This window comes from Prunus avium, chromosome 2 (genome assembly GCF_965620075.1).
Source record: "Prunus avium chromosome 2, drPruAviu1.hap1.1, whole genome shotgun sequence".
Taxonomy (NCBI): domain Eukaryota; kingdom Viridiplantae; phylum Streptophyta; class Magnoliopsida; order Rosales; family Rosaceae; genus Prunus; species Prunus avium.
The window spans coordinates 33,081,616-33,108,016 of record NC_142285.1 but is presented as its reverse complement, the minus strand read 5'-3'; the positions used below and the strand labels follow the sequence as shown (position 1 = coordinate 33,108,016).

At 35.1% G+C, this 26,401-nt stretch overlaps 4 protein-coding genes across 7 annotated transcripts; 2 read left to right on the top strand and 2 right to left on the bottom strand.

Annotated features, from left to right (window-relative positions):
* Positions 1 to 362: 362 nt before the first annotated feature.
* Positions 363 to 6,523, top strand: AGL20 (AGAMOUS-like 20). 2 transcript variants are annotated; one of them, XM_021970057.2, is made up of 8 exons: positions 363 to 1,433; positions 1,515 to 1,727; positions 5,105 to 5,192; positions 5,349 to 5,410; positions 5,527 to 5,626; positions 5,717 to 5,758; positions 5,883 to 5,924; positions 6,102 to 6,523. In XM_021970057.2, the coding sequence occupies exons 2-8, from the start codon at positions 1,546 to 1,548 to the stop codon at positions 6,231 to 6,233; spliced, it is 648 nt and encodes a 215-aa protein (XP_021825749.1). In that variant the 5' UTR covers positions 363 to 1,433; positions 1,515 to 1,545; the 3' UTR covers positions 6,234 to 6,523. The 2 variants fall into 2 exon arrangements, with proteins under 2 accessions (XP_021825749.1, XP_021825746.1); XM_021970054.2 differs by having other exon boundaries at positions 364 to 1,433; positions 1,505 to 1,727.
* A 1,012-nt stretch (positions 6,524 to 7,535) lies between these two features.
* Positions 7,536 to 9,834, bottom strand: LOC110766660 (putative fructokinase-7). Its single transcript, XM_021970030.2, has 7 exons — positions 9,726 to 9,834; positions 9,174 to 9,388; positions 8,802 to 9,014; positions 8,521 to 8,718; positions 8,277 to 8,417; positions 8,014 to 8,130; positions 7,536 to 7,887 (listed from the first exon to the last, which is right to left on the bottom strand). The coding sequence occupies exons 1-7, from the start codon at positions 9,817 to 9,819 to the stop codon at positions 7,753 to 7,755; spliced, it is 1,113 nt and encodes a 370-aa protein (XP_021825722.1). The 5' UTR covers positions 9,820 to 9,834; the 3' UTR covers positions 7,536 to 7,752.
* Positions 9,835 to 11,756: 1,922 nt separating this feature from the next.
* Positions 11,757 to 16,327, bottom strand: AGL6 (AGAMOUS-like 6). 2 transcript variants are annotated; one of them, XM_021970042.2, is made up of 8 exons: positions 15,852 to 16,327; positions 13,347 to 13,422; positions 13,135 to 13,196; positions 12,889 to 12,988; positions 12,719 to 12,754; positions 12,418 to 12,459; positions 12,189 to 12,331; positions 11,757 to 12,080 (listed from the first exon to the last, which is right to left on the bottom strand). In XM_021970042.2, exons 1-8 carry the CDS (start codon positions 16,031 to 16,033, stop codon positions 11,993 to 11,995), a joined length of 729 nt encoding a protein of 242 aa, XP_021825734.1. In that variant the 5' UTR covers positions 16,034 to 16,327; the 3' UTR covers positions 11,757 to 11,992. The 2 variants fall into 2 exon arrangements, with proteins under 2 accessions (XP_021825734.1, XP_021825726.1); XM_021970034.2 differs by having other exon boundaries at positions 12,719 to 12,760; positions 15,852 to 16,322.
* Positions 16,328 to 23,359: 7,032 nt separating this feature from the next.
* On the top strand, positions 23,360 to 26,146 carry SAP18 (SIN3 associated polypeptide P18). Of its 2 annotated transcripts, XM_021969765.2 has the most exons (6): positions 23,364 to 23,541; positions 23,635 to 23,667; positions 24,541 to 24,651; positions 24,863 to 24,958; positions 25,660 to 25,731; positions 25,812 to 26,146. In XM_021969765.2, exons 1-6 carry the CDS (start codon positions 23,434 to 23,436, stop codon positions 25,842 to 25,844), a joined length of 453 nt encoding a protein of 150 aa, XP_021825457.1. In that variant the 5' UTR covers positions 23,364 to 23,433; the 3' UTR covers positions 25,845 to 26,146. The 2 variants fall into 2 exon arrangements, with proteins under 2 accessions (XP_088104075.1, XP_021825457.1); XM_088247949.1 differs by lacking the exon at positions 23,635 to 23,667 and having other exon boundaries at positions 23,360 to 23,541.
* The last annotated feature ends 255 nt before the right edge of the window (positions 26,147 to 26,401 follow it).

Here is a 26,401-nt window from a genome sequence, read left to right as displayed (position 1 = left end):
CAGACAAAGGTGGTGGCCTGTGGGGACTGCACCCCTCATTTTGAAAAGGAAAGTTAATGATACAGGCTTGTTGCGTTTTCGACTTCTGATTGGTCGAATAGGTACGTAGTCGTACGGACGATGTTGACGTGTTGCTACCATTGTACTATCCTTGCCATTTTTAACTCCACACCTTTATTTCTTTTCTTTTTCGTTCTCTGCTTTTGATTTTTCTATCAGCCCTCTTGTCACAAGAACACAAAACTAAATACATAAACAATCATTAAAGATAAATATATATATATATAAATATAAAAGTGGCATATATTTATTTAATATATCACAAAGAGATAGAGGAGAGAGAGAGAGAGAGAGGACTTGGTTTTGTGTCTGAGAGAAACTTTCATCAACCAAAGGGAGAGGAAGTTGCTTCCTTTCTCATAGTTGAGTGTTTTTTTTTGCCTTTTGTGTCCAGAATTTCTTTTTCTGGTCAGTTTTGTGGGTTTTACCAAAACAAGCAAAGGATATGGGGCTTTTTTGTTGCCAACCGCTGGTTTATATATTATTATAGTATATTTTTATGTTTCTTTTTCAAGGTGGGGTTCTAGGGGAGGAAAATAAAGACATTAATGAAGATATATATGGGAAAAAAAGGAAAGGTAGGTACAGCTTGTGCTTAGCTTGGTGGTGTGTGAGCCCAAGTAAAGGTCAATCAATCTCAAACTTTCCTTCCTACTCTCTCTATAATTTCTGGGTCTTTGTGGTTTTCCTATCTCAATCCTCCTCATCTCTCTCTCTCTCTCTCTCTCTCTCTCTTTCCTTCTTTGGCATCTTCTTCCTCTCTTATTTGTCCATAGCTTCTTTCTGGGTTTTTTTTTTGCATATTTGGAAAATTGGCTCAGCTCCTTTTAATGTTTTTCCCTTTTTAGCTTGTTGAGGAGAAATTTGAGCTGAAGAAGTTTTCTGTTTTGCTTTGTCCTTTGGTTTTTGGAGTTGAATCAATCAATCACAAAACAGAAAAACACCCACCTATTATATGTAATATATATATATATATTTGTATTTTTCAGGGTCTAGTCCAAGTCTTTGCTCACAAACCTGAGAAGGTCTCTCTGAGTTTCTTTTCTTTCCATTTTGGGCTTCTTCTTCCTTCTTTTGTTTGTAACCAAGAGGCTATTTGGGGCCAATTTCTTAACACTCAATTCTTCCCCTCTGCCTCTCTCTCTCTCTCTCTCTCTCTCTTCTTCATATCTTCATTTTGATTAATGAACTCATATTTCCTTTACACAAATTCTATATATTGATTGCTTGAAACCCATTTGAATTGAAGAAGAGGATCCAATATATTTAACCTGATCTTTATCATCTTTCCAAGTCCTACCCACAAGTCACAAACCTCTCTCTTCCACAAAACAAACCCAAAAAAAGCTTCTTGGGTTCATTTTACCTATCGGGTAAGATTCAATTAACTTCTTCACCTTCTCCTCAACTCATATCCCTTTTTGACACATTGGGTTCTGAATAGATTTGTGCAGTGAAAGCTGAGAGCGCTTCCTTCTGTTAAAAATGGTGAGAGGAAAAACCCAGATGAGGCGCATAGAGAACGCCACCAGCCGGCAAGTCACCTTCTCAAAGAGGAGAAGTGGTCTTCTAAAGAAGGCCTTTGAGCTTTCAGTTCTCTGTGATGCTGAGGTTGCGCTCATAATATTCTCTCCAAGGGGAAAGCTCTATGAGTTTGCAAGTTCGAGGTATTTATTTATAAGCTTACACATATATTTTCAACTGAATATATCTATTTATATCAGTGTTCTTTTTTATGAATGAGAATTAATAGATCCAGTATTAATATATATATATATATATATATATATATATATATATATGTGTGTGTGTGTGTGTATATATATATATATAATGACTGTCAAGCATACATACATAATGGTCTGTACGATCGAGGTTTGTAGGTTTATATATAAAGTCCTTTTTTCCTTTTTCTCTCTTTCCTTTTCCCTCTAAGTTGCATATTTGTTTTTCGTTAGTACTTGCGTTTCTATTTATAGTAACCTTTGAACAAGTGGCACAGTAATCTAGTTTCCTTCCACTGAGTTTGGCTTGTATTGTTAATTACTAACGAGTTTCTTCATCTTCAGAAACTGAAGGAAGACTAATGTAGGAAAAGATTTACATGGCTCAATCACAATTAATGCTTTGATTAAGTTATTTATTGTTTGTAATTAATTAACAAGAGAGGACAAAGATGTGGGAAGAGCGAGATAGAGAATAGAGAAAATAAAAGGGATTTTTAGATTTTTTTTTCCTTAAGTATGCAGAAATTTCATTTTTTTTTCTTCTATGGGGCTTTTACCAAGAGGAATTGACATTATTACCACATCATTTTTTTGGTCCAAACTTTGAGATATGATCATTTTCATTCTAGATGTCCATTTTTCCTAAAATTATAATCGATCCTAGTGCACAGTAATGATTTATTTTATTTTTTTTCAATTGGGAGATAATATTATTTAGTTTAGCACATCAAGAAAATGTATTGAGAGACAGATGCATCATCTTCATTTTTTTCTCAACATTATTTGATAAATGGTGATGAGTGCATGCAAAATTTTATAATTTAAAAAAAACTACAAAAAAAACTAAAATAGGATTTGTATTTTCTAAAACAGCTTTAAAATGTTTTCCATAAAATTTGTATTATTAGAGTGTATTTGTTGAGATCTATCAAATAAGACTCAAAATGAATACACATAAAAATATGTACGAAAAAAAGGTGAAACAATTTACTTTTATAATGCACTATATATAGCCTCAGAAAAGATGATTAACATCTTTCACATCATGATATATACGTGTATTTGTATATAGTATCTTGATTGATGACATGTGAGTGCATGCAAAATTTTATAATTAAAAAAAAAACTACCAAAAAAACTAAAATAGGATTTGTATTTTCTAAAACCACTTTTAAAAAAACATGAATTTCAGTCCACATACATACATGTATGTTTTCCATAAAATTTGTATTATTAAAGTGTATTTGTTGAGATCTATCAAATAAGACTCCAAATGAATACACATGAAAATATGTACGAAAAAAAGGTGAAACAATTTACTTTTATAATGCACTGTATATAGCCTCAGAAAAGATGATTAACATCTTTCACATCATGATATATACGTGTATTTGTATACAGTATCTTGATTGATGACATGTTTCACATTTGAAAGATCATTATCCTTCTTTTCATGCATACGTTTATATTCATCATGTAGTACATGAACTGTCCCCATTATAGTTTTTATTTAGTTTAGGATCCCCTACTTTGTAGTATTTCCAGAGCTTTTTAATAGTTAAATTCAGAAATTTATGCAAACAGTTTGGATATTATTTGTACAGCAACTAGGGTTTCTATGTTTGTCCATAACTAAACCTCCGGCCAACACAGTCTAGCCTAGTGGAAAAATGCATTAACTTACATAGGTGGTCTCAAGTTCAAACTCTTGTGACACCTTAGTAGTGTGTGTGTGAGATACCCCTCCCCTTCTAATGTGTAGAACATTTTGATAACCTTTTTCTATGATGGATTCCATAGGCATTAGGGATTTAATTAAGGGTTTCTTTTATCACTTTCTTCTGTGAACCAAATGCAAAGTTCAGTAAACTCTTGACTGCAGTATACGCATATCTTGTCAATCTATTCTATAGCCAGCTACTATACTGTTACTCTGCCTAGCTACTTACAACCACTTGCATGGTAGGGCTGTTATAACAGTAGCAGTTTTGGGAGCACAGTGTGCATAAAGTAACTTGTTTTTTAGTTGGAAAGCTTAAAATAACTTAGACACGATTGTGTGAAAGGTATAGAGAGACAGAGAGAAAGACAACAATGTACTTTACACTTTTATGTCATAGCTGTGCCCGTGACAGATTTTGTATCGCCATATAGGACATAGGCTCCTAGAGTCACTCATCACATTTTACCAAAGTAGAGTTATTTGCCATGCCATGAAATGATGTGTCATGCATGTCCAGATTCTTATCTTTCTCTTGTAATGTATTTTCCAAGTTTGAACAAAATAAGGTAAACATTAGTAGGTAGAGGGTTTGGATTTAAACTCTAATTTAAGTCACATAAAATCATAGCGTAGATATAAACCCAAATAATCACCAGTAGATATCAACACACAAATCATCCTTAGGTTTCTGTGTCCTGGAAATGTATGAAGTGATTGCATTTGGGTTAGAATTTCATTGTTTGATGACAAGGAATACAATCTTTTCTACCCAAGCCAAACAAATAATTCACTGAAACACAAAGTTTACTATATGGACCAAGCCAGATTAAGAATTTGTGAAACAATATCCAGCAATTTCCAATTTGTATCAAATTCTGTCAACCCAATTATATTGCTGAAGTTGTCATAGATTGGTATTTTGTGGCGTGTCATCCTTGTTTCTTCTTCCTCTCGATTGGTACTTTTCGGAAATTAATAGGGTTGGGTGTGCCATCCTTGCTTCTTCTTCCTCTTCCTTTTTTTTTTCAAATCAGTATTTTGTGGAAATCAAGCATTTTTGCTATGTTGAAGGCTGTATTTGTCTTGAAAAACGGATTCGAGATATAATGATGTATCGGCGGATATTTTCATCCTTGCCTATGAACGCAGGCGTATTTTGGATCACGTTAAATTCTTCGTGTTCATTTTATTTTATCTTCCGATTCATTCTTGGTTGCTTGAGTTTGATTGATATTCTCATTCATAACTAATCTATCCTAACATAAAATTCGAACCACCTAATGTAATTCTCTATGTTCTTTGTGATTGCCTTGTTTGTTTTTACTCATTTATATTAATTCTCTCGTTCTTTTACTTGTCATAATAAACCCCAAGTCAGGTTTCCCGTGCAGTGTTCTACTACTACTATCAAAACCACGAGCAGTGGCTGTTAATGTTTTAGCAATAGAGGAAACGATGAACTACCATATATTTTCCTACGCCTTTTTGGCTTGCCATATTACAATGTCATGTGATCTCTAATTCTATGAAACACATCTTTTTAGATAACATACACAGGATTTGTTCATTTGAATACATTGGTTTTAATACTCAGCATGCAGACAACCATAGAACGTTACCAGAAGCATACAAAAGACAACCATACCAACAACAAATCCGTTTCCACTGACCAAAATATGCAGGTGAATTCTTGGAAACCATTACCTTTCTTCCAAAATTTGACTGGAGTGAACTGGCCGCACTTTTAGGACCCTGAACTCTAAATAAATCATATGAAAGTGCATTAGATTTTTCTTCTCTTGGTTTTCTGATGAGTTTGCATTTGAATTGTTGTGCAGCACCTGAAGCAAGAATCATCTAGCATGATGAAGCAGATAGAGCTTCTTGAAGTATCAAAACGGTTCATCTGAAACTTTTCTTGTATCTTATAACACGCCGTAGTTGAAATAGTCAGTTTTTTTTTACTCTTGTTTTGCAAAGCGCCTCTTTCTGAACCTGGAATTGCAATTGCTTCAGGAAGCTCTTGGGAGAGGGTCTAGGATCGTGCACTATCGAAGAGCTACAAGAACTTGAGCAACAGTTGGAGAGGAGCGTGAGCAACGTTCGAGCCAGAAAGGTTGATCTTAAACCAAACGTTTGTAACCGTCTCTCATTTTTACTAAATGGATATTGAACCTACTTTTTGTTTTATTGCCTAATACTCCAGACTCAAGTTTTCAAGGAACAGATTGAGCAACTGAGAGAAAAGGTAAACTGCCGCAATAAAAAGTTATAAAAAAATTGTGGGCTGTTTGTTGTTCTATATTCCCAAAGTTTGTGCTTGTGCCAGCTAACTAAATGTGACCCCTTTTTTTTTGGTTGATGAAATTCAGGAGAAAGCCCTAGCAGCTGAAAATGAAAGACTAATTGAGAAGGTAAGTGCCTCCTCTCAATTTCTTAATTTTATATATAAATAAACTTTTTATGTTTTCATTTTCATCCTATGATGTCATGGATATGCATTCAAAGCTAAATTGTTGGACATGACGAATCTGCTTCCAAGAACCGAAAAACTCAATATGTGTTAAACAATTTTTAATTTTTCTTTGTAGTGTGGTAGTATCCAACCAAGGCAAGCACCAAATGAGCAAAGAGAAAACTTAGCCTACACTGAAAGTAGTCCAAGTTCAGATGTTGAGACTGAATTGTTCATTGGACTGCCAGAAAGAAGAGTGAAGCGCTAGCTTCTCCTCAGAGTGCTTAATATTCTAATGCCATGGCTGAGCAGGAATATAAAATTCTATAGTTTTTAGATTGTTTTGTATTCTGCATTAGATTGTTGCTCCGCTAAATTGCTGCATTGGAGCTTTGCAAGCAATAAGACTGTGTTGTAATAGGGATCATATTAATTGTCTTATCTTGAAATGATTGTGATGCATATATATATATATGACCACGAAATACTATTGGACTATCTCATCTTGATGTATCTTATTTTTCGGAAATAAAATTCTCCAGTGTTATTTCCTGAGCCTTTATGCTTGCATGAAATGCAGAGCATCTTAGCTGGCAGTAGTCTTTAAATATCATGTTCTTCAGAGTCTAATAGTTATGTGTAACATATTCTTAGTTTGAAAGTACACCCCTCTGCCTCTTTATTTTTTTCGTTTTTGTTTATATACAACCGATATTCGGGTTGGGGAATCTCACATATGATCTCGGTTGCAATTATAAATGCTTTGAAACTATTTGAGGTATAAGGCCCTTGCTGTCTCTTTGTTTGAAGCAAACGAGAGAAATGATTTTAAATGATTAAAAAAGATGGAAATAATTTATGTAATAGAACAGATTGCAGCTTGCTACATCCATGTGAAGAAAAGAAAGTACCCAATGTTGGGGAGATATAAGCCAATTAGTACTAGCAGAGGCATGGAAAGCCAAAAAGTCATGAGTGCACCCATGGCATGAGATAGGGTGGGGGTGCGAAGGGTAAATCCTAGACTCGATTCACCCGAAAAAAACTCATGAGCCACCTTATTACATGCCCAAACTCTCCTCCTAAGAGCACTTCCACTAGTTTGCCCTTTGCCATGGCAAGGGTTGGCTAGGGCAGCTACTATTCACGTGAATAGTGACTGCCCTTGCAAAAGGTTGTGGTGTTTTCATCCATTGCCATCGCAACAACTATTCACATGAGATATGAGAAGAGAAATTTGTATAGAGTTTTGGTATGGGAAGTGAAAACTATGACTAAGTATTTATTTATTTATTTTTTAAATCTGAATTTTTTATATATTTTTTGTAGATTTTTTTCATTTTTTATTTTATTTTTTTGTTGCTAACGTTATCGCTGACGTCAGAAAACCCAGGCTTGAACTCGGACTCATCTTGCTTGAGGGCTGGCCTGGTTTCGTGGGCTCCAGCAGTTGCCTTGGCCAGCCCTTGCTGTTGGAAGCGGTTTTTGGGCCTAAACCACCCCCAACCCCTGTTGTTGGAACTGCTATAATGTTCATTTGTTCATAAAAAATGACACCCCAACTTTGTGATATCATGAATGATAGCTTCAACATTATGTGCAGCACCACCAGAAGCTTAGCATTAGGGTCCACCTCCAAGCACAATCATCCCTCAAGCCTGGTTTCTTTAGCATGGAAAGCAATTTATTTTAAAAGAATAAATCTTTTTTCTTTTTTTTTCTGCTTTTTTCATTTCTCAACCCCCCCCCCCCCCCCTCCTGTTTTTGTGTAAGAATATATGATCCTCTCAATCAGTGGTTTGGTGAAGAAATTGGTCGACAGCTTCTTTTGTGGGCAGTGCAGGTACAGCTCCTTTCTTTTGCACCGTGAGAGCACCACATGCATTGGCAAACAAGAGAGCTTCTCTCAACCTTTTTTCATCCTGAAGAAGAAAAATCAAGATTTCAATACCACACTGACATTCTAACAAGTCGTATCGTTGGTTTGATACCGAAGCCAGTGGCATATGACTCAAGATTCAAGTCATACAAGGTGACAAATTACATACCTTGTACAGATTTAGGTCTGAACCCCAGCTGTTGAGTATGGCACCGACAAACGAATCACCGGCACCAGTAGTGTCAACAGCATCAGCTTTGATGCCTTCAACCCTACCCTTAAATTCCTAAACCACAGTAAACAAGGGATCAATAAAAACAAATTAACAGCAAATACAAACAATGAGAAAAGATGCCAAAACGCCTAATGTTTTGATTTGACAGTGAATAGAAGGTTTAAGATCAATGTTAGCATCAAAACGTGGATGTTTACCTTTGTATAGTATCTGCAGCCTGCTGCTCCTTCAGTTACTACCAGAAGCTTCAGATTGGGGTGATAAAGTTTTTTCATGACCACATCATCATCATAAGGATCATCACCTCCAGTCAAGAACTCAATTTCTTCCTCACTTATCTGCAATTTTGCAAATATTATTCGCCATATCTTAGTTATATTATTTGTTCGAGACAAAAACATTATCAATATAATGTGATAGGGTGGTTTTTGGAGAATGCACCTTAATAATGTCAGCTTGGTTCCATATGCTCATAATGCCTTGCTGAGCAGCCTCTGCAGATGGCCACAGTGGCAATCTCAAGTTTGGATCGTAAGAGAGGATACAACCAGCCTTTTTGGCAATGTCCATTGCAGCAAGATGAGCTGATCTGCATGGTTCCTCGATCAAACTAATCGATCCATAGTGAAAAATGCCAGCCTGCGTCAGTCAATATTGTCAGGAACTGAAGAAGAAAATGACTATAAGCTATAAACTTTCATCAAAGAGAATATAGAAGCTACCTTTTTTATTAGATTCACATCAAGTTCTTTCTCATGAAGAAGCTTATCAGCACTTGGGTTGCGGTAGAACATGAATTCACGTTCCCCGTCACTTCTGAGCGTAACAAATGCCAATGCAGTCCTTGCATTTGGGTCAAAACGCATGCCGGAATTGTCCACGTTGTTTTCTTTCAGAATATCAGCCAACATGTATCCAAATTCATCTTTACCAACCTGAGATGCAGAACGTAGAGACTTTACTGTTATAAACAGACTCACATGATAGATTAGAATCAGAGAAGAATATGATGTAAACCAAAATGTTCATAAAACTAGTGATAAAACAATGAAGCTGAAAATTAATATTTATCTTGCATGCTTAGAAAAAAGCACCTTGCCCATAAAAGCTGCTGAGCCTCCTAATCTTGATATTCCAACTGCAACATTAGCAGGAGCTCCACCAGCAGCTTTTTTGAAACCTTCTGCATCTGCAAGAGAAACTCCAGCAGTAATTGGGACGAAATCGATCAACATCTCCCCAAAGCAAACAATCAGTGCTTTTTTCTCTTGGGTGCTCCTTTTCTTAAAAGAAAATGATTTAGATGAACCTGCATGGGACCATTTGCTTAAGAGTTAAAGATCAATATTGATAGAAGTACCAAATTCGTGACAGCAAGTTACTAATACTAATCTGAAACTGCAAAATGGTAATGCATGAATGAAACTTGTTCAGATTGGGAAGCTCATCAGCACAAAAATTCTCCTGAGAGAGTTAAAATTCTTATCAGTATCCAATCATTGACCTCAAAAATCCAATTGGGTACAAATGAAACTTTAAAAAAAAACCCCAGGAAGAAGAAAAAAGATGATGAGAATAAAACTGTTTCAAACTCAAGAATTCCCACTAATAACACAGAATTGAAAGGTGCAATGAATTATTAATACCAGCAACGGAGGAGGAACTCCTAACAAACTTGAAGCTACCCTTTTTGGATCGCTCAAGTGTCACTGGGAAGCAGCTGCAACCTGTTGGGGCCATTATAATGAATTAATTCTACAGGAACTGATCAAGTTGTTGTTTTGATTTTGATTGTGACCGAACGTTGAATTGAGAGTTGAAAAACGCCAATCAACGTTGGTTTTTGACAAAATCAAAACCTAACTCAACCCTGTTCACAATCAGATTAAAACAAAGAGTTTATATATTGCACATTGGTTTTGTGTTCCACCACCACCATGGCCTGCTCTGCTATTATTAGAATGCTTCCATATCTCCAACGACTTTCTCTATTTTTGAGCTAATTTTAGCTGAAATAACTAGAAACTCATTTCTAGTTAATAATTTTGCCAAGTGACTGCTTCAACCACGGTCCCTATTTTAGATATTCATGAGGTTTATTTTTTGGTTGGTTGTATTTTGAAAGCAAAATATGGGTTGGCTGCAGCAGAATCTCAGCTTAATTTTTCTTTCATTTTGTGTTCTTTGCTGTTGTTTTGTTAAACAGAATAGGAGTTTATGTTTTGACCCAGTCTTGCCAAGGGAAACCTGCTGTCAGCTAAATTCTTTGTAAGAAGATTATCAAATTGAACCTGCATTGATCTTGGCCAGTGTAGGCCTTATTCTTTAACATAAATTTTTTTTGAGTTTCTTAATCTTGCTAACATATAGAAAATTTTCTAGGTTCGTTAGAATTGGAGTATATAAATATTATATTATATTAATTTGGTGTATGGAAAGTTAAAATTGGAGTGCAAATCATATCCCTTTAAAAAATAGTTAGACAAAAACAAAATATATATATATATATATATATAATTTCTCAAAAATATAATTGCAACCGAGAATGTCTCCTTATGACACAAACTTATATATCACAGAATTTCTATTTAAACCCCACACTTCTCTTTGTTCACCCCAATACTTAAATAATTAAGTTGTAAGTTTTATTATTGTGTAAAAAGACAAAAAAAATGTCATCCAACTTAATAATTAACCCTAGTACATCAATATATACACCCCACACACCCCAAGTGTTGGAATTCCAGTTACAGTTCTTGGAGAGAGGTAAAGCTGTTCTCTTTCTCTAGAAAAATTTCGGGTTTGAGGTTCCATTTGTTTGTGTTTTTTTCTGCTGGGAACAAAAAAAATTGTGGGGTTTAAATAGAAAATCTCTTTTATTTCTTATTTTTTTCAATTTGGGGTGTATTTAAGGGTAGTTTGGGAAGATAGTGAGTTTTCTTAGAAATTGTGAAAATTTAAATTAAAAGATGGGGTGAACTTAGAACATGAGGTGAACTAAGAGAAGTGTGAGGTTTAAATAGAAAATCTCAAGAATAGGGTTATTTCAGAAGACAATCAAGTTCTTCTCCAACATATTAAGTGATGAGTGTCGTAGACAAAAAAAGATAAGGGGACGCATGCTTTGCTCTAATACATTAAGTAATTGAAAAACATAGTACTCATGAAAATTTGTTGTTTCATGAGTAATTAAAAATCAACATTTCCCTCAAAAAATAAAAGAAAAATCAACATTTACTCAAAACACCCTATCATATTCCCGAACCACCTTTATAATTGTTTTATTTTATTTCCAACTTAAGGAGAAAAAAAAAAAGGATTTTCTGAACTGTATTGGATTTGATTTATCGAACTTCAAAGCCCACTCGATCAAAAAAACAATAAATAAAAAAACTTAAAAGCCCACCTGGTGTCGAAGGCCCTATTGAATGGTCCTTCTCCTTAACAAGAATTCTACTGGGCTTACAGAGTAACAGAGGTCCAAACTGATATATCAATTCGACGAGCGAGGGCTCAAATAATACAATCGAATTAACCTTCCGTTTGAATAGAGGAAAAATAACTCGGAATTTAGTTTTAAAAAATGTAAAACGGATCCAATCTCCACAAATTACAATTCTAATATAACAGTGGACAAAAGAAGCAATTCAATAAACAAATTTTAGAAAACAAATTGATGAAAGAAAAAACGAAATATATAGCAATCTGAAAGCGAGTAAATATATAAATGTGGAGAGCATTACAATTCCAAAAACAAAACAATATATGTAGGGCAACCATAGGGCCATATATTCTTGCAAGTACATCAGAAGATATATATGAAGTTGCAGATCCCAGTACAATGAAGCCATCCATATAGACAATCATAAATATATATATAAATTATCCTTTATTTTTCATATTGATCAGACTTTCAAAGAACCCATCCCTGGATGAAGTTGGTCTCACAAGCCATGCTCTTCGAAATTGAAGGCCCCTCAGCAGGAAGATACTGATGGTACCTGTTTGAACAACAACAACTATCATTTCAGTTATAATTGTTGACTCGCTTTTTTCTGAAGTTTTTTTCTGAAAAAAAAAAAAACCGAAAGAGAATTAAACGAGTTTACCCTATTTGCAAGACAGGTTCATGAGGTTGGCAGTCCATGGGGTTGGTTTGGGAAGAATGCAAAGAAAAGCTGCTACTTCCAGCAGCTGCATTCGAGCTCCACATGTTTTGGATGGCTTTAAGATTTTGTCCTTCTGTCTCCAGCTGAAATCATCAAAGCAAGAAGAAAAATACTAAATATACATGTTTCAACTGGTTTTAACAAGAAAAATATCAGTCATGTATATTACCTTGACCCTCAGCTGCTTGTTAAGATCTCCAAGGTGACGCTCCTGCCATGTTCAATTAGAAACCATGATCACCACAAAGGACGTCGGATTAGATGCTAATCATGACAATTTTGAACGCAAAACTTTACCCGAAAATGAAAGAAAAAGAAAAGGAGAACAAATTCGTGTTTGAAATATCTTATTGTTCCAGCCTAGCTAGTAGAATTTTTATGTGTTCATCATGAGATTGGTCTGTTTATTTTTAGAAGTAAGAATTCTTGTACAATACAGTTAACTTTGTATAAATTATATAAAATTATACCTTTTTGCGCAGGTCCTCCATTTGTTCAATCATAAGCTGTGTCTACAACCAAGAACAACCCGAATGTATAAAATATCTCAAAGTCGAATTATATTTTATTAATTCATAACTAGTTAGTTTAACATTGTGAACTTAATATATATATCACATGCAATTACACTCTTAATTACCTTCCTTTGCCTGGCCTGTGCAAGAGCTCCTTCAAGTTGTTTTTCAAGATTTTGCAACTCCTTCACATTCAGTGGTCCGAGATCTTCCCCAAGCAATTGCCTTGATTAAAAAACATAGCACCAAAAAAAAAAAAAAACCAAGGTTAATTAGCATATATATATATTATACAGTGATGCTAGCTATCAGTTTTTACTTAATTATGGATATAAGTATAATTATTGATTTCTAATCAGTTGCAGCATAACCTTTGAGTGCTCAGAAGGGATTCATATTTAGCCTTCAGTTTTGTGACTTCTTGATACCAGCTCTGCATGATCAACAGCCAAAAACAAGAATTAAGAATGCTTTATGAAGAATCATTAAGAAAAACATATATGCATCAAATTAATTAGCTACGTGAAATCGATATGGTTAAAGGAAATTTTGACAAAGAGTCAAAATTGGTATATATAATAACCTGTGCTTGACGTTCAATGCTGTTTTCCTCAGGATTGAAGCAGGAATGTTGGTATCGTTCGAGGGTTTTGGCCATACTGCCGAGAGAAAGAATAAGCAAAAAAGTGATGAGTTTTGAGCTTATAGCTAGATTTATAGCAACTTGAATCAAAGAAATTTACCAAACATCTAAGAGAACAGTGGAGATATGAGGCCAACAAAGTAGCCCTAGCTAGCACAAGTTCTGTTGAGCCAAGTTACAAGCATTTCATGTACATATATTCTAAGAAATTAAATGTTTTGTGCTGATTATGTAAGGTAACATATGATATATGGTAACCAAACAATGTAACATATGATAAATTGGGAAAGAATGTGACAAAAAATAAATATATTGGGTACTCCAACTTTAATGTGGTACTAGAGCAGAAAATTTATTTACATAATTACCCATGAATCAAATTAAAGAACTTCAAATTGGAACAAAGAAATATTAAATAAGTAGAAGTTACACAAGTGATTATGGTAAAGAAAGAACTTTTCAAGAAATTTGCAGCAAATTAAATATTGGACTAGCCATTTCTTTGAGCACAATGGTTAAAAACAAAGAATGAATCTCTCTCTCTCTCTCTCTCTCTCTCTCTCTCTCTCTCTCTCATACACAAATGAGTCCATGACTCACAGATCTTCGGTTAATCACCATAAAATACATGGTCAAGTATTTTGATTAATAGGCAACATGGTCTGTACTAATTTAAACAAGTGTTGCAGCTTTATAGATATACTTGAATCTTTTTTGGCTTTCATTTTAGTGAAGCATTTTAGAATCCAGTTTCAGACATGATTTTCAGAAGGTACGCAAAACTCAAAAGAAATAATAAACTTTTGAAACCAAAAAAGGAATTTTTGCTCTGCAATATATGGTTTATGACATTATTTTGTACAGAAAAGTAAGGGAAACACTAAACAGGAAAGGCATACCTATAAACTACTGGACTGATGATATCAACAGATATGATTCAGATTGCAGGCAAACCTTGACACATGAAAGGCTTTCAGAGAGAGAGAGAGAGAGAGAGAGAGAGAGAGAGAGGAATTTCACCAAAGTAGCAAAACAAAACAAAATTTACTGGGGGAACTGGGATACATTGATTAACATGGAAACATGCATCATCAGGCTATATGCAGTAGAAGATAAATCATTTAATGTACCATTCACCAATATGGAACATACAATTTGAAAGTTGGACTGAGATCCAGTGTGTCAAACCAAAATCCTTGACTACCAGTTCGTGCTAAATCAACCTGGGATTCACTTTCCAGGAAAAGGCAATTTTAGGTAACACCTTTTCTGAAAAATCTCTGGTTCAAAACTTAATACTTATCTGGACCAAAACCATGACTTTACCAAAGAAAATGAGCAACCCTAGTTTTTTTAAATAAAAATAAAAATAAAAATAAATTACCATAGATCTGAAGGACGAAAGATATGAAGAACAAGATTTCATCTCTGGAGCTTCTAATACTTGATTTGCCACAGCCTCATTGGAAGTTTTTATAGGGAAAGAGAGAATCCAAATGAACCTAGGGATCAAAAGATGAAACAAAGAGGCCAGTATATACATCTGGGGATATGGGTGTGTTTATAGAGGGAGAAAGGGACTGTACTAAAACCAAAAGATCATAGGCTTTAAAGAAATGAGGACAAGTTTTGATAGTCATTGGATACTGAGAGAGAGGGAGAGAGTGTGTGTCTGTGTGTATGTGTGTGTGTGCTAAAGTGTTTGATTGCTCCTCCCACTTCAGAGAGAGAGAGAAAAAAAGGGCAGTTCTTGCACAGAGGTACAAGAGGAGTTTCCTAGTCAGGCTGCTGGTTGGTATTTAAACCACATGATATGATGAGAACTTGTTCTCATATATATGAAACAACAGGAAAAAAAGGAACCACATCCATATAACCAGAAGAGCAAGCTAGAGGGCTGAAGAGAGAGAGAGAGAGAGATGATCATGAAACGTGTCGATCTGTGAGTGGTGAAGCTGGTAATGATCTCTCTTATACATAGAGATGCAGAAAAACCTTCTTTGCTTGATCCAAAAATCGTTATAGAGCACAAGGAGTACCAGAAAAGATATTGCTTAGGCAGGGTGAGATGTCAGAGACATGTAATAACATAAGACAGCACAGAAATCTAAAAGCTATAGAACAAAATAAAGGGAAAACAAAAGTTAAATCTTTGAGAGTGTGAGAAGCAGAAGAAGAAGGATGCTTGTAGTTTTCAATTAAAAACAACAAATCTGAACCCATAAATCCCAAAAGAAATTTAAAAAATATATATATGTAACAAAGGAATGAACTTTTTTGAGAGAAACAAATGCAAACCAATGCACCTTGAATAAAAAAGTGTGTACACAAAAGAACAAGGAAATCTAAGAAATACCCCATTACCACACAACCAAAAAGATAAGCAAAGAAATAGTTTTTCTTTTGAGAGAGAGAGAGAGAGAGAGAGAGAGAGAGCAATCTTACCCAGCACTTCCAAACTCATAGAGCTTGCCACGGCTAGAGAAGATGATAAGGGCAACCTCAGCATCACAAAGCACAGAGAGTTCATAGGCTTTCTTGAGCAAACCATTTCTTCTCTTTGAGAAAGTCACCTGCCTGTTGATCTTGTTCTCTATTCTCTTCAGCTCCACTCTCCCCCTCCCCATATTACCTCAATATTAACCTCTTCAATTCTTCTTCTTTTAACAATTAAGAGATTATCTGAGATATTGTATTTATGTGGGTCTATTTGTTATTCCTATATATATATATATATATATATTTATATGTATATATATATATTCCTCTTCTTTTTATGTCCTCTGTAGGAGATGGGATTGTTGGAGCTTACACAAAAATGGAGGATTCTGTGTGAGAGAAGTGGGAGTTCAGAGGGGCCTTTGCTTATATAGAAATGGGATGTATGCTTTAGCAGAGAGAGAGAGAGAGGGGGCACATGTACCAATTCTGTGTGATCTTCTAATAATATTACAACAAAATGGAAACCCAGTAATTTTTTTTTGCTTATTCTCTTTTTCTTTTCTTTGTAATTTTAAGCAAATTATAAGCTTTGGTGACCTCATCAAGGTTGCCTTAAGTGTTAGGGCAACAAATGAATAATAATGAAACCCACGCGCCCCTACTTCACTCGTTTCCATGTGGAGGAGAGCTAAGCAGTTTAGCTAGCTAGGCATGGATTATCACATTCACATCGCTTTGGGCCAACAATGTTACATGAAAAGTACCGGAACAAGAAAATTTCGTCTTGGGGTTAGAGTACTCCCCAAGGCCTAACCCTAATTAGTGCAAAAAGAAGAAAATTTTATTTATTTATTTTCAATTTTGTATTCTCACTCTCTCATCATGGAGTATGAGGTCTTAGAAAATCTACAGACTCTCGTACAGAATTTGAATATGAAATTACCTACTGAATTTGCATGTTGCCTCATGCTAGACCACATTACTTATACCATTAGGCCCAAGATGTGCATTTTGTAAGTTGGAGGATAAAATATATTCTTGAATAGCGGAACGGAATAGTAAATTTTCATAGGCGTCCGAGAGAGCTACTTTTTTCTTTTCATCTATAATGTATTAATGTGTGTGTGAATGATTAGCTTTGATTTGGCAGATGGGTGAAGCGGGCCAATTTTAACTGAAGCGGGGTGGGATGAGCTAATTTCCACTGTATAGTAAAACTCTTAAAAATTAGCACAAAATTTCTATTTTTCCAAAAACTTGCACTCGATTATAGCGTGCATTTGTTTTCTAAAGCGTAGTTGCGCCTATAACCTATATAGGTGAATATAACAAATTAAGATGAGTTATGAGTTTGTGTATAACTTCCACGCAAAATAATAAGACTCTCGTCCATGAACTTTATTCAATCCAAATATGGATGTTGTTGAATTGAAGTTTAATGATTGAAAATACTCAATCATTGTGTATATTAAGCCTAAACAATCTTTAAGTTGAATGAAAAGTACTCATTAGACTACGATCAATTAAAATGTATATCTCCTTGCACTCAAGTTCAATCTCTCTTTTTGCATATGTGCGTGTATATATATATAATCCAATTTCGAGAACAACAATCAAAGAAAACCAAAACAGAAAAAGAGTATGAAATGAGATTACTCGAAGTTTGTGTATTAATTCTGAAACATATGCGCAGACACGTTAGGCTTACTGGATGGTTTAAAGCTCAAAAGCCTGCTATGAAGCCAAGCTCTGGCACTTGATTTAAGGTCTATAATTAGAATGATGGGCTTAATTAAAGAGAAATATTCTACACCAGATAAAGAAATTAGCCATTTAACGTCGAATAATCTGAGGTAATTACTTTTTAGGCTTGAGGTTTGTTGGATGAATGCGACCCAAAAATAAATTGTCGGATGAAAATTAGGGACAGATAATAGGAAGATATTGGCTGAAGAAAAGCTCAATAACATAAACATAACCAAAATGATGAACAAGTATGACGTGTCACAAATGCGAGTTGGCCGTAGAGTTTGTTAGTTTACCTTTATAATTAGTTGGTAATTCGATTACAGTCCAATCAGCTTTTTGTTTTTTGTGAAATATTTTTTTTGTCACTGGATTTATTTTTTGGTTTCCCAAGGTATCCCCAGGCATGGCCCAAGCCTAATCCTCCGAGGTATTGTCGAGCGCATATGCGGGGACCTGTCCCAAGAAAGTTTTCTGTATCCACAAGGGCTTGAACCCGAGACCACTTGCTTAAGTGACCAGAACCCCTTCCACTCTGACCAACCCTCATTGGTACTGGATTTATTTTAATCCCTGTATTTAGCAATTATTTTTTTTGTCACTGAATCTATCTTGGTACTGAATACTCCCTCCTTCAATATTACTTGTATATATATAAATTAAAATATTCATTAATCAATTAAAACTTAATAAAAATTATATATTTTTTTTTCAAAAGCTTAAAAACTCATTTTAATAATATAAATAAGATTAATTTTTTTTAGGATCTTTCTTATTACGAGGTGCGATAATATACCAAACTCACACACACTACACATATGCTAAGGACTCAAACCCATGATAATTTGTCCTTTGGAATAAAATGAGGTTACATCAATCATGAAGGTTGCTTGAATATTTTTAAGGGAAATAAATTTTGTTGGGCACATTTCAAAAACTGCCCTACTATTGGGTAAATTCCATGAATGTGTATGATTGGCCATTTCTATACGATGGGGACTTGAATTTCTACATTCAGCCCTAAATCTGAAAATTTTGGTTGTCTTTCTCTCTTCTTTGTGAAATACCATTCATGGAACTCTTGGGTTGCTGAGCTGTCAGCATCACAGTCCATTAATGCCTAATGGTCTTGGAGGAGCAATAATAGAAATGGTTATAGTTGGGTATTTGAATTATAGTGACCTGCAAAATTTGATTCTATATTTGTAGTGGGGTTAAAAGGTCCTTTTCATTTAGCATGTGAGGTTTGAATTTGATGGATTTGAACAAAATAATGAAATATTATTCCTTTTATTTATAGTACACATGCACTTGTCTCAATGGGAAATTGGATGTAAGTATGAGATGAGTGGCAAAATTAGGGATTACCCAAGAACTCAAAAAGGATTCTTCTTAATGAGAAACATAAAATCATGCATAATTAGAAACTTTATATACAAAGACGAATTGAGAGACGTGTATATGGTTGAAAGGGGAAGACCAAAAGAAACCCATGATTAATCTGATAGGGAACTTTCCACGAAACCAAACAGTATTTTGTACTTGTTTGTTAAGACATGACTCCGTATATATACGTGTCAGATAAGGATTTGTTCGATGTCAATTATGTATTTAGCAATAGAAATACTTGTAGTTATTCATTAATCATGCTTTATTTTGTATAATTAGAGATAACTAACTTGTACCTTACGTTCAAGTAGGTAAGTTTGTGTTTGGAAAGTAAGAACAATGAGTAGGGTTATGCACTTTTCTGAACAGTTAAATCAACGTTGATATGTCATACTTACTTAGTTGTATGGTATAATTTTCGGTCAAAGTGAATTCTGAATTAAAAGTTGTACGAATTAACCATTTAAAATATAATATATTTGCAAGTTGTTTGTAGTTCAAGTGATTAAGAGTATTATTCTCGATTCTCATTTTTTTCAATATCGCTTGTATATAAAATTAAAAAAAATCATATTTAAATGTATGGTATGGTAGTATTTTCGATTAAGTGAATCTTGAATTAGAAGTTATTATACATTTATTTGTGGTTAAATGGAGGGAGAAAAGGGTAAAACAAATGAAATTGCTAAAGGCCATAATGGAAGGTACAGCCTGATTATGATGGCCTTTCTTTTCAGTCTCCACTTTCCAGCATGCCCGCTGTTTACTGTCATCTCCAGTTGAATTTGGGCACACAAATTTTAGGTTCATTTTTCAACCATTTATTTTATCACTGACCCATTTACCCAATTGATAAATCATAAATTGGATTTACTTTCATTGTTGACCCAAAAAAATATATCATATGTAGATTCTGTTGCAGGCAAGACTACCTTTTCCACACTGGACTCTCTCATCTATATATTTCTCTGACTCAAGTGTGAGAGATTAATTTCCTTTGTTTCTTTATTATTTTTTATTTTTGTTTTATCACTAATCAAAAGTGTTATAGAGAGCTGTTGTACGGGTAGGCGCTCAACGAATTGCTAATTGTTGATGCATGTAATGCTCTTAACGCATTAATGATCTTAATTCGTTCATGAGTGTCTGGGCAACTGACCATAGCATTCTTTTCTTGTACAAACAAGTAATGATTTATGGAATTTAAACTTTAAGGTTGGCTATCCGGGTTGATATTACAAACTTACCACAACTATATGTAATATTACCATTATGGAAACAATAATTTCAGTTTAGTAATAACATAATTTTCAATTTTGAAGAATTAATTCCAATGTGTTTGGTAATCCGGGAAAGTAAAAGAATATATTTTTGGATAATGGGCTGTATTGTTGAGAAGGATGTAAAGCTAGCAACTATTCTTTCCAAAATCACAGTGGACAGAAGGTAATAATTCCAGTACACTAAATAAAAGAAGTGAAACCAGACTGGTTAGGAGAACTTAGTCATACGCTCTGCATCGAGTACTGGAAGACTGTTTTGGTATAGAGCCATTGTTTTGGTCAAAAAACGCAACACCCATTAATGTAGTGTAGGTACCATTATTTTGGACTAAGGTGACAAACAATAAAAGAACTTTCAACATCATGTACCATTTGAATATCTATGTGTGAAAAATGCTATGCACATGTGATTTTGGGTGTAGGGATGGCAAAAATCGATGTTGGGCTGGATCCACGCCTCTAACAGCGGAAGATTTCGGAAGTTTGATCACACTTAAACAACTCTTAAGAGAAAGATTTGAAGCTTCAATTTTATATTATGATTTTGTAGATATCAAAATTTTGATATCTATGAATATAACTCATAACATGAAATACAATGGATATAGATGACATGAAATCATGAATATAACTCATAACACTGCAATCTTTAACATCAATGGATCTCTCTCATATTCAGAAGTCAGCAATAATGCTTGGCCAAGTTTGTTTCCAAGTCATCACTACCATTTTTCTTGGCAAAAATGAAAACTCAGTGTAACCATTTATGTGTTAACTAAGATTAACAATTTTAAGATACATATATATATATATATATATACGTACGTTTGCTCCAACTTTACCAAATAAGAAAGAAAAGGAAGATTTCGCCTAGAGGCAATTGTCACACAATCAAAAGTTCTTCACTTTTGACAATTTTTCTTTATGGGGTGTCACAAGATGGGGTGTCACAAGATTGGACAAAGTAAAGCTAATAATTCAACAGAATTGGCGTGAAAGAGGTGTAAATACTACCCTTTTTCATATCCCCATAGAAAGAGAAACACTCACATGAAATGAAGATAGTAATATTTTGCTATTCCGGCCAATCACGGTATATCACGCGTGATAACTTTTCCATGTGACAGATTGGGATTGACCGAAAATAGCAAAACAGTGCTATTCCCATTTCATATAAGTTTTTCTGCCATAGAAACCTCTCAAACAAACATCACCTATTTTTACCCCAAAGTTACCACAAAGAGTGTGCAAATAGGAAAAGGGTTGAAAAAAAATAAAAACAAAATAAAATAAAAATACTCACATAGCATTTGGTAAAGTGGCACATAAATATGCCAAAGTGGGGCGCAACACTTTAAACAGGGACCCCATCCTTTGGTCTAATATTCCAAGAAAGTACTGGTGGGGGTGTGGTTAGGGCTTGCCATTTTAGGAAAGCTTTGATAGCTGTGGGTTGTGCTCTTCAATGCACATTTCCAATTTCTGCTCTACAAACCATCAACTGAGCTTTCAAGCCCCTATCACCAAGTGTCCTGTCTTTGTTTCCTTGTAATCAATAGGGAACAAAGAGTACATAGGTGAAAATGGGACTTTCTTGGAATTATTTTTTGTCTCTTTTTCCCAAAATTAATTTCGCTTGTGGCACCATCTTTGCCAGCCTAGTAGGTTGGAAATTTAAAGAAAGCTTTAATTATGGCATTGCAGCTCCTGTGGTGATGGCCCTGATGATGGGTACATACATAAATGGTTTTGAAACTTGATGGCTGGGTTGTCCTGTAAAGTTGTGTGGAGTTTTGGACTTGGAGAAAGATAAGGAGGAGGAACAATACAACAGGAGAAAGAACAATGTGTCATTGTCTTGATATCAATTAGTCACAAATAAGAAAACCCTTCAAATGAATTGCACTAAAACTCAGATTTGACATATGTTTTCAATTGCCCAAACTCAATTGACTTGGCTGGGTGTAAGAACTAAGAGGCATTATACCTCTCCTAGTGACTTTCATTCTTTTCATTGGGTTTTTCACCTCGTCTAACTAGTACATTGTTTTCTTAACGTGGTAGTTTGAGTCTTGAGACTAATATCGTATCTATCTAAGCATAAACACTTCCGCTCAAAGCACACACATTGTTTACACCCAAAATAAACAGCCAATAAGGGCAAGACACGTGGAGGGAACTGGGCCTGGTCAGAGGCGCCCTCGGCACCCTACCTACCGATCTCTCCATTAGGGCAACGCCCTCTCCTGGGACACGTGGCGCGCTCCCAAGCGACGCCCACAGTCCCACATCGAAATAATCAACAAAATGCACACCTCCCAAGAGCTATAAAAGGAGGCCAACTATCCCAAAATAGAGGTAATCAGAACTTACGGCATACAAGCCTATTGATCTGTCAGTTGAACTTTCTATTCCCGAACTTACTTAAGCATCGGAGAGCCTTCGGCCGGTACCACACCGGTGCCTTAGGTCTTACCGAGCGTACTCTCTTTTGCAGATTACGCAGGCTACCGAGGCATCAAGGATACCGAAGGCATACAATTACTAAGTTGACCCTCTAAGTCAGAGAACCACTTTTTGGCGTCAACACACATTACCATTGTTCACCAAAGAAAAACAAATTTTTAGTAGAACAAAAAAAGTAATGTTTTTTGTTGTTGCCAAAGTTAAGAAGGAGGAGGAGGGTTTTCTCACACAGACATTGCTAAGGTGTTATGGGGATTCGAACTTGAAACCACGGTATGCAGTCAAGACCCTTTTTCACTAGGCTAGACCCCGTTAATAAAAAAAAGTAATGTTAAGTTGAATCAAATATATAGGACTACTTCTTTTCTCAAACCACAAAGATAAAAATGAATTAAAAAAAATCAAGAGTATCAAACTTTTAAAAAAAAATTAAAATTAATTTTTTTAAAACCAGGAATTTCAAAGTTAAATTGGGATTTGGTCCACAATGGATCATTCTCAATTAGGCTCTCCTGGCCCAAGTACACCCAATTCATTGTTATTGGAAAGCTTAGAATATCTTTGACAGCCCAGACTCACAGTCCATAACCATTCTCAGCCCAGAAACAGAGAAACAAAGTTTACAAGAAACAGGACAAAAGCTCAGAAGGAATAACAGAAGCAGAAGGTTGGAGAAAGAAGTATCGAGAGAGTTGGTAGAGATGGCTGGAGTAGCCCAAGCTCCGAAGAGAGCACTAGCCCCACAGCCACAGGGAAGAGGTCCTCGCTCTCCTCCTCGCCCTCGCTTTGCCCCAGTCGATCGCGAAAAGGTTCCCTTTTTGTTTCTTAAACTTTTCTTTTATAAGATTTTTTTTTTGGTTACATTGATGGGTTTTATTTGTTGGGTTCTCATTGGACTGCAGACTTGTCCCTTGTTGCTTCGAGTTTTCACTAAGGTATGTTACCCATGCTCAGATATGAACTGGGTTTGTTTTGTTGGGCTGTAATTCCATTTATGTTGCTCATAAGTTTCAGTTTTTAATTTTTTTAAGAAACCCTTCTTCATGATACGTGAGAATTATGGTTTCAGAAGTGAGACAAATATATTGGCTTTAATACTAAACAAGTACCAAAAACAAAACCATTATACAGGGCACTTGCTTTCAATAATTTTGTAGCATGATCAATTCTATTTAGAGATTACTTTTAGAAGGGGAAAGTTATTGTTATATGATGGGTTTTCAACTTTTTGGAGAAGCCTTTCTGGGACTCAGAAGGGAAGTTTGTCTCTGTCCATCTATATGGGCAGTGTCGGGCATTAGGTTATTATGTGGTATACTTCCCTTGGTTTTCTGTGCAGCAGCAAAAAAGGAAATTTTTTTGCCAATGTTGTGTCTCATGTGTTTTGTATGGTTTCACTAAGTTCTCTCAATAAAGCTTGGTCTTTGTCTTTTACAAGTGATTGTGGATATTCTATGGTGTTCGTGTTATCCTGATTCTTGCACTGTTCTCTTGTTTGTACTTTCTTCCCGTATGTATATCATTATTTTTCCAGTTCTCAGTTGCCGCTACCAAGGCAGTGTCATTTTGAAACTTAGGCGGGACATAGATGTCAAGAAATTTGTATGACCTGAAAGAAACAACATGTCAAAACTGGTTTATTGTTGTTTTAAACTTTAGAGAAAACATGTAAGCTGACTGACCACAGTACATATGGTGGGCTGTCTCTGCTTATTGAAGATCTAATAGTTCTTAGTTTTCTGGACAAAAAGTCATATGTGGAAGTTGTTCTCATTGTTATGATTTTACTTCTTGGCTTTTTTTGGTAGGTTGGAAGTCATCATACCAATGAAGATTTTGCAGTGAGAGGAAAGGAGCCTAAGGATGAAGTTCAAATTTATACATGGAAAGATGCTAATCTTCGCGAGTTAACTGATCTGGTTGAAACTCTCTCTCTCTTCCATGTGTGGTGTATATCATATATGTCATTGTGTGGATGCACATACTTACATGTCTGCATTTGTACACGTGTATAATATTCATGTTTCTTTTCATAGCATAGTCATATGTATGTATGAAGATAGTTATTCATAGAAACTATTCTTTATTTTCACCATTTGGGTCTTGTAATTGGTTGTGTTTCTTTTTCAGGTCAAAGAGGTTGCTCCTGCAGCTAGAAGGAGAAATGCGAAACTGTCCTTTGCTATTGTATATCCAGATAGGCATGGCCATTTCGTGGTCAAAGAGGTTACTCTCTCTCTCTCTCTCTCTCTCTCTCTCTCTCTCTCTCTCTCTCTCTCTCTCACTCTCTCGCAGCATACATATTGAAACCACATATAGTTAATGCTAAATTATTTTCATCTCTCAACTTCCCATGTTTATGCATGCAAGGGTTATGTTTAATATCCTGACTCTCTTCAGAATCTTGTCCAAGTCATTGTTTTGACTTGACTTATCCCTTCTGTAAATACTGTATTGGTTTTGTAATTTCTGTTTGATCTTTGTGTGGCTTGTTTGCCAATATTTTTATTTATTATTATTATTATCTATATATCTTCAATTTCTACAAATTCCTTTATCAATAGAAGCTCAAGCATCAAAAAGGGAAAGGAAAAAAAAAACTGCGCAGATGAAATTTTTAGTTGAATTTATTGATTAGTTTAGTGAGTTTGATGTTTTCAGTGTAAAAGTGGATTGCATTGTTGATTTAAATTTAGGTTGCTATTAGTGATATGCCTATCATAAAAAGAGAAAAGTTTCTTTGTGATATGCCAATCTGAATTCAAACCTGACAGCAGGTTGTGGCATCTGTGGGTTGACAGCTTGAATTAAAATTTAGTCACGACAACTAATATTTACAGTTAGCGTAACTGCACATATTTCTTGTGGGTTGATAAGCAAATTAGATATGTGACTAGATTCTGACTTCTGAGTGTTGCATCATGAAGGTGGGGAGGACGCTTTCTTATGGAAATGGAAGATTAGATGATGCCAAAGTTTTGGCTGAACTTGGCTTTGCGGTAAAGATGTTATTTTTCGTGCCGTATATTATATATCTGACTGACATCCCCCGTTTCTGACTTATGCTTCTGATATGCAGATTGGAGATTACTTGGATGTGGCGATTATGTAGAGAAGCGGAGGCAATCATTCTACCATAGGACCATGGCTCTATCATCAAGCCAAGGCAACCATGCTTTTACTGCCATGGTTGCTCAGGCCATGAAGATGCCATGGTAGCTTGAATTTGTTTATATGTTTATTGCTTTTTCGGATATTTATCCGCTTAGGTAATTTTCTGTAAGAACTTTTTGCTTGATGTAAAGGGATATGAGATGACCAAAATGAGGATGACCATAGAAACATTCCTCCTTATTTGTGTCAGCACTACATCTGAAATTTCAGTATAATAAATACGATGGGAATTAAGAGCAAGGTAGTGTTTGGAAAGAACACTGGTATGGAACAGTGCAACCAAAATAAGAATGAAATAAGGAGAGGGTTTGGGAGTAAAATAGAAAGAGTTGAAATTGTTAAAGAATGTAATTGATTATTTCCATATTTTGGTGAAATATATATATATAAAACGCTAAAATGTTATATTTTGGAGCAAAAACCACATCATATGCAAAACCATCCAGATCTCTCCAGAAGTTGATTACTGAGAAATAGAGTATACTTGGCCCCTAT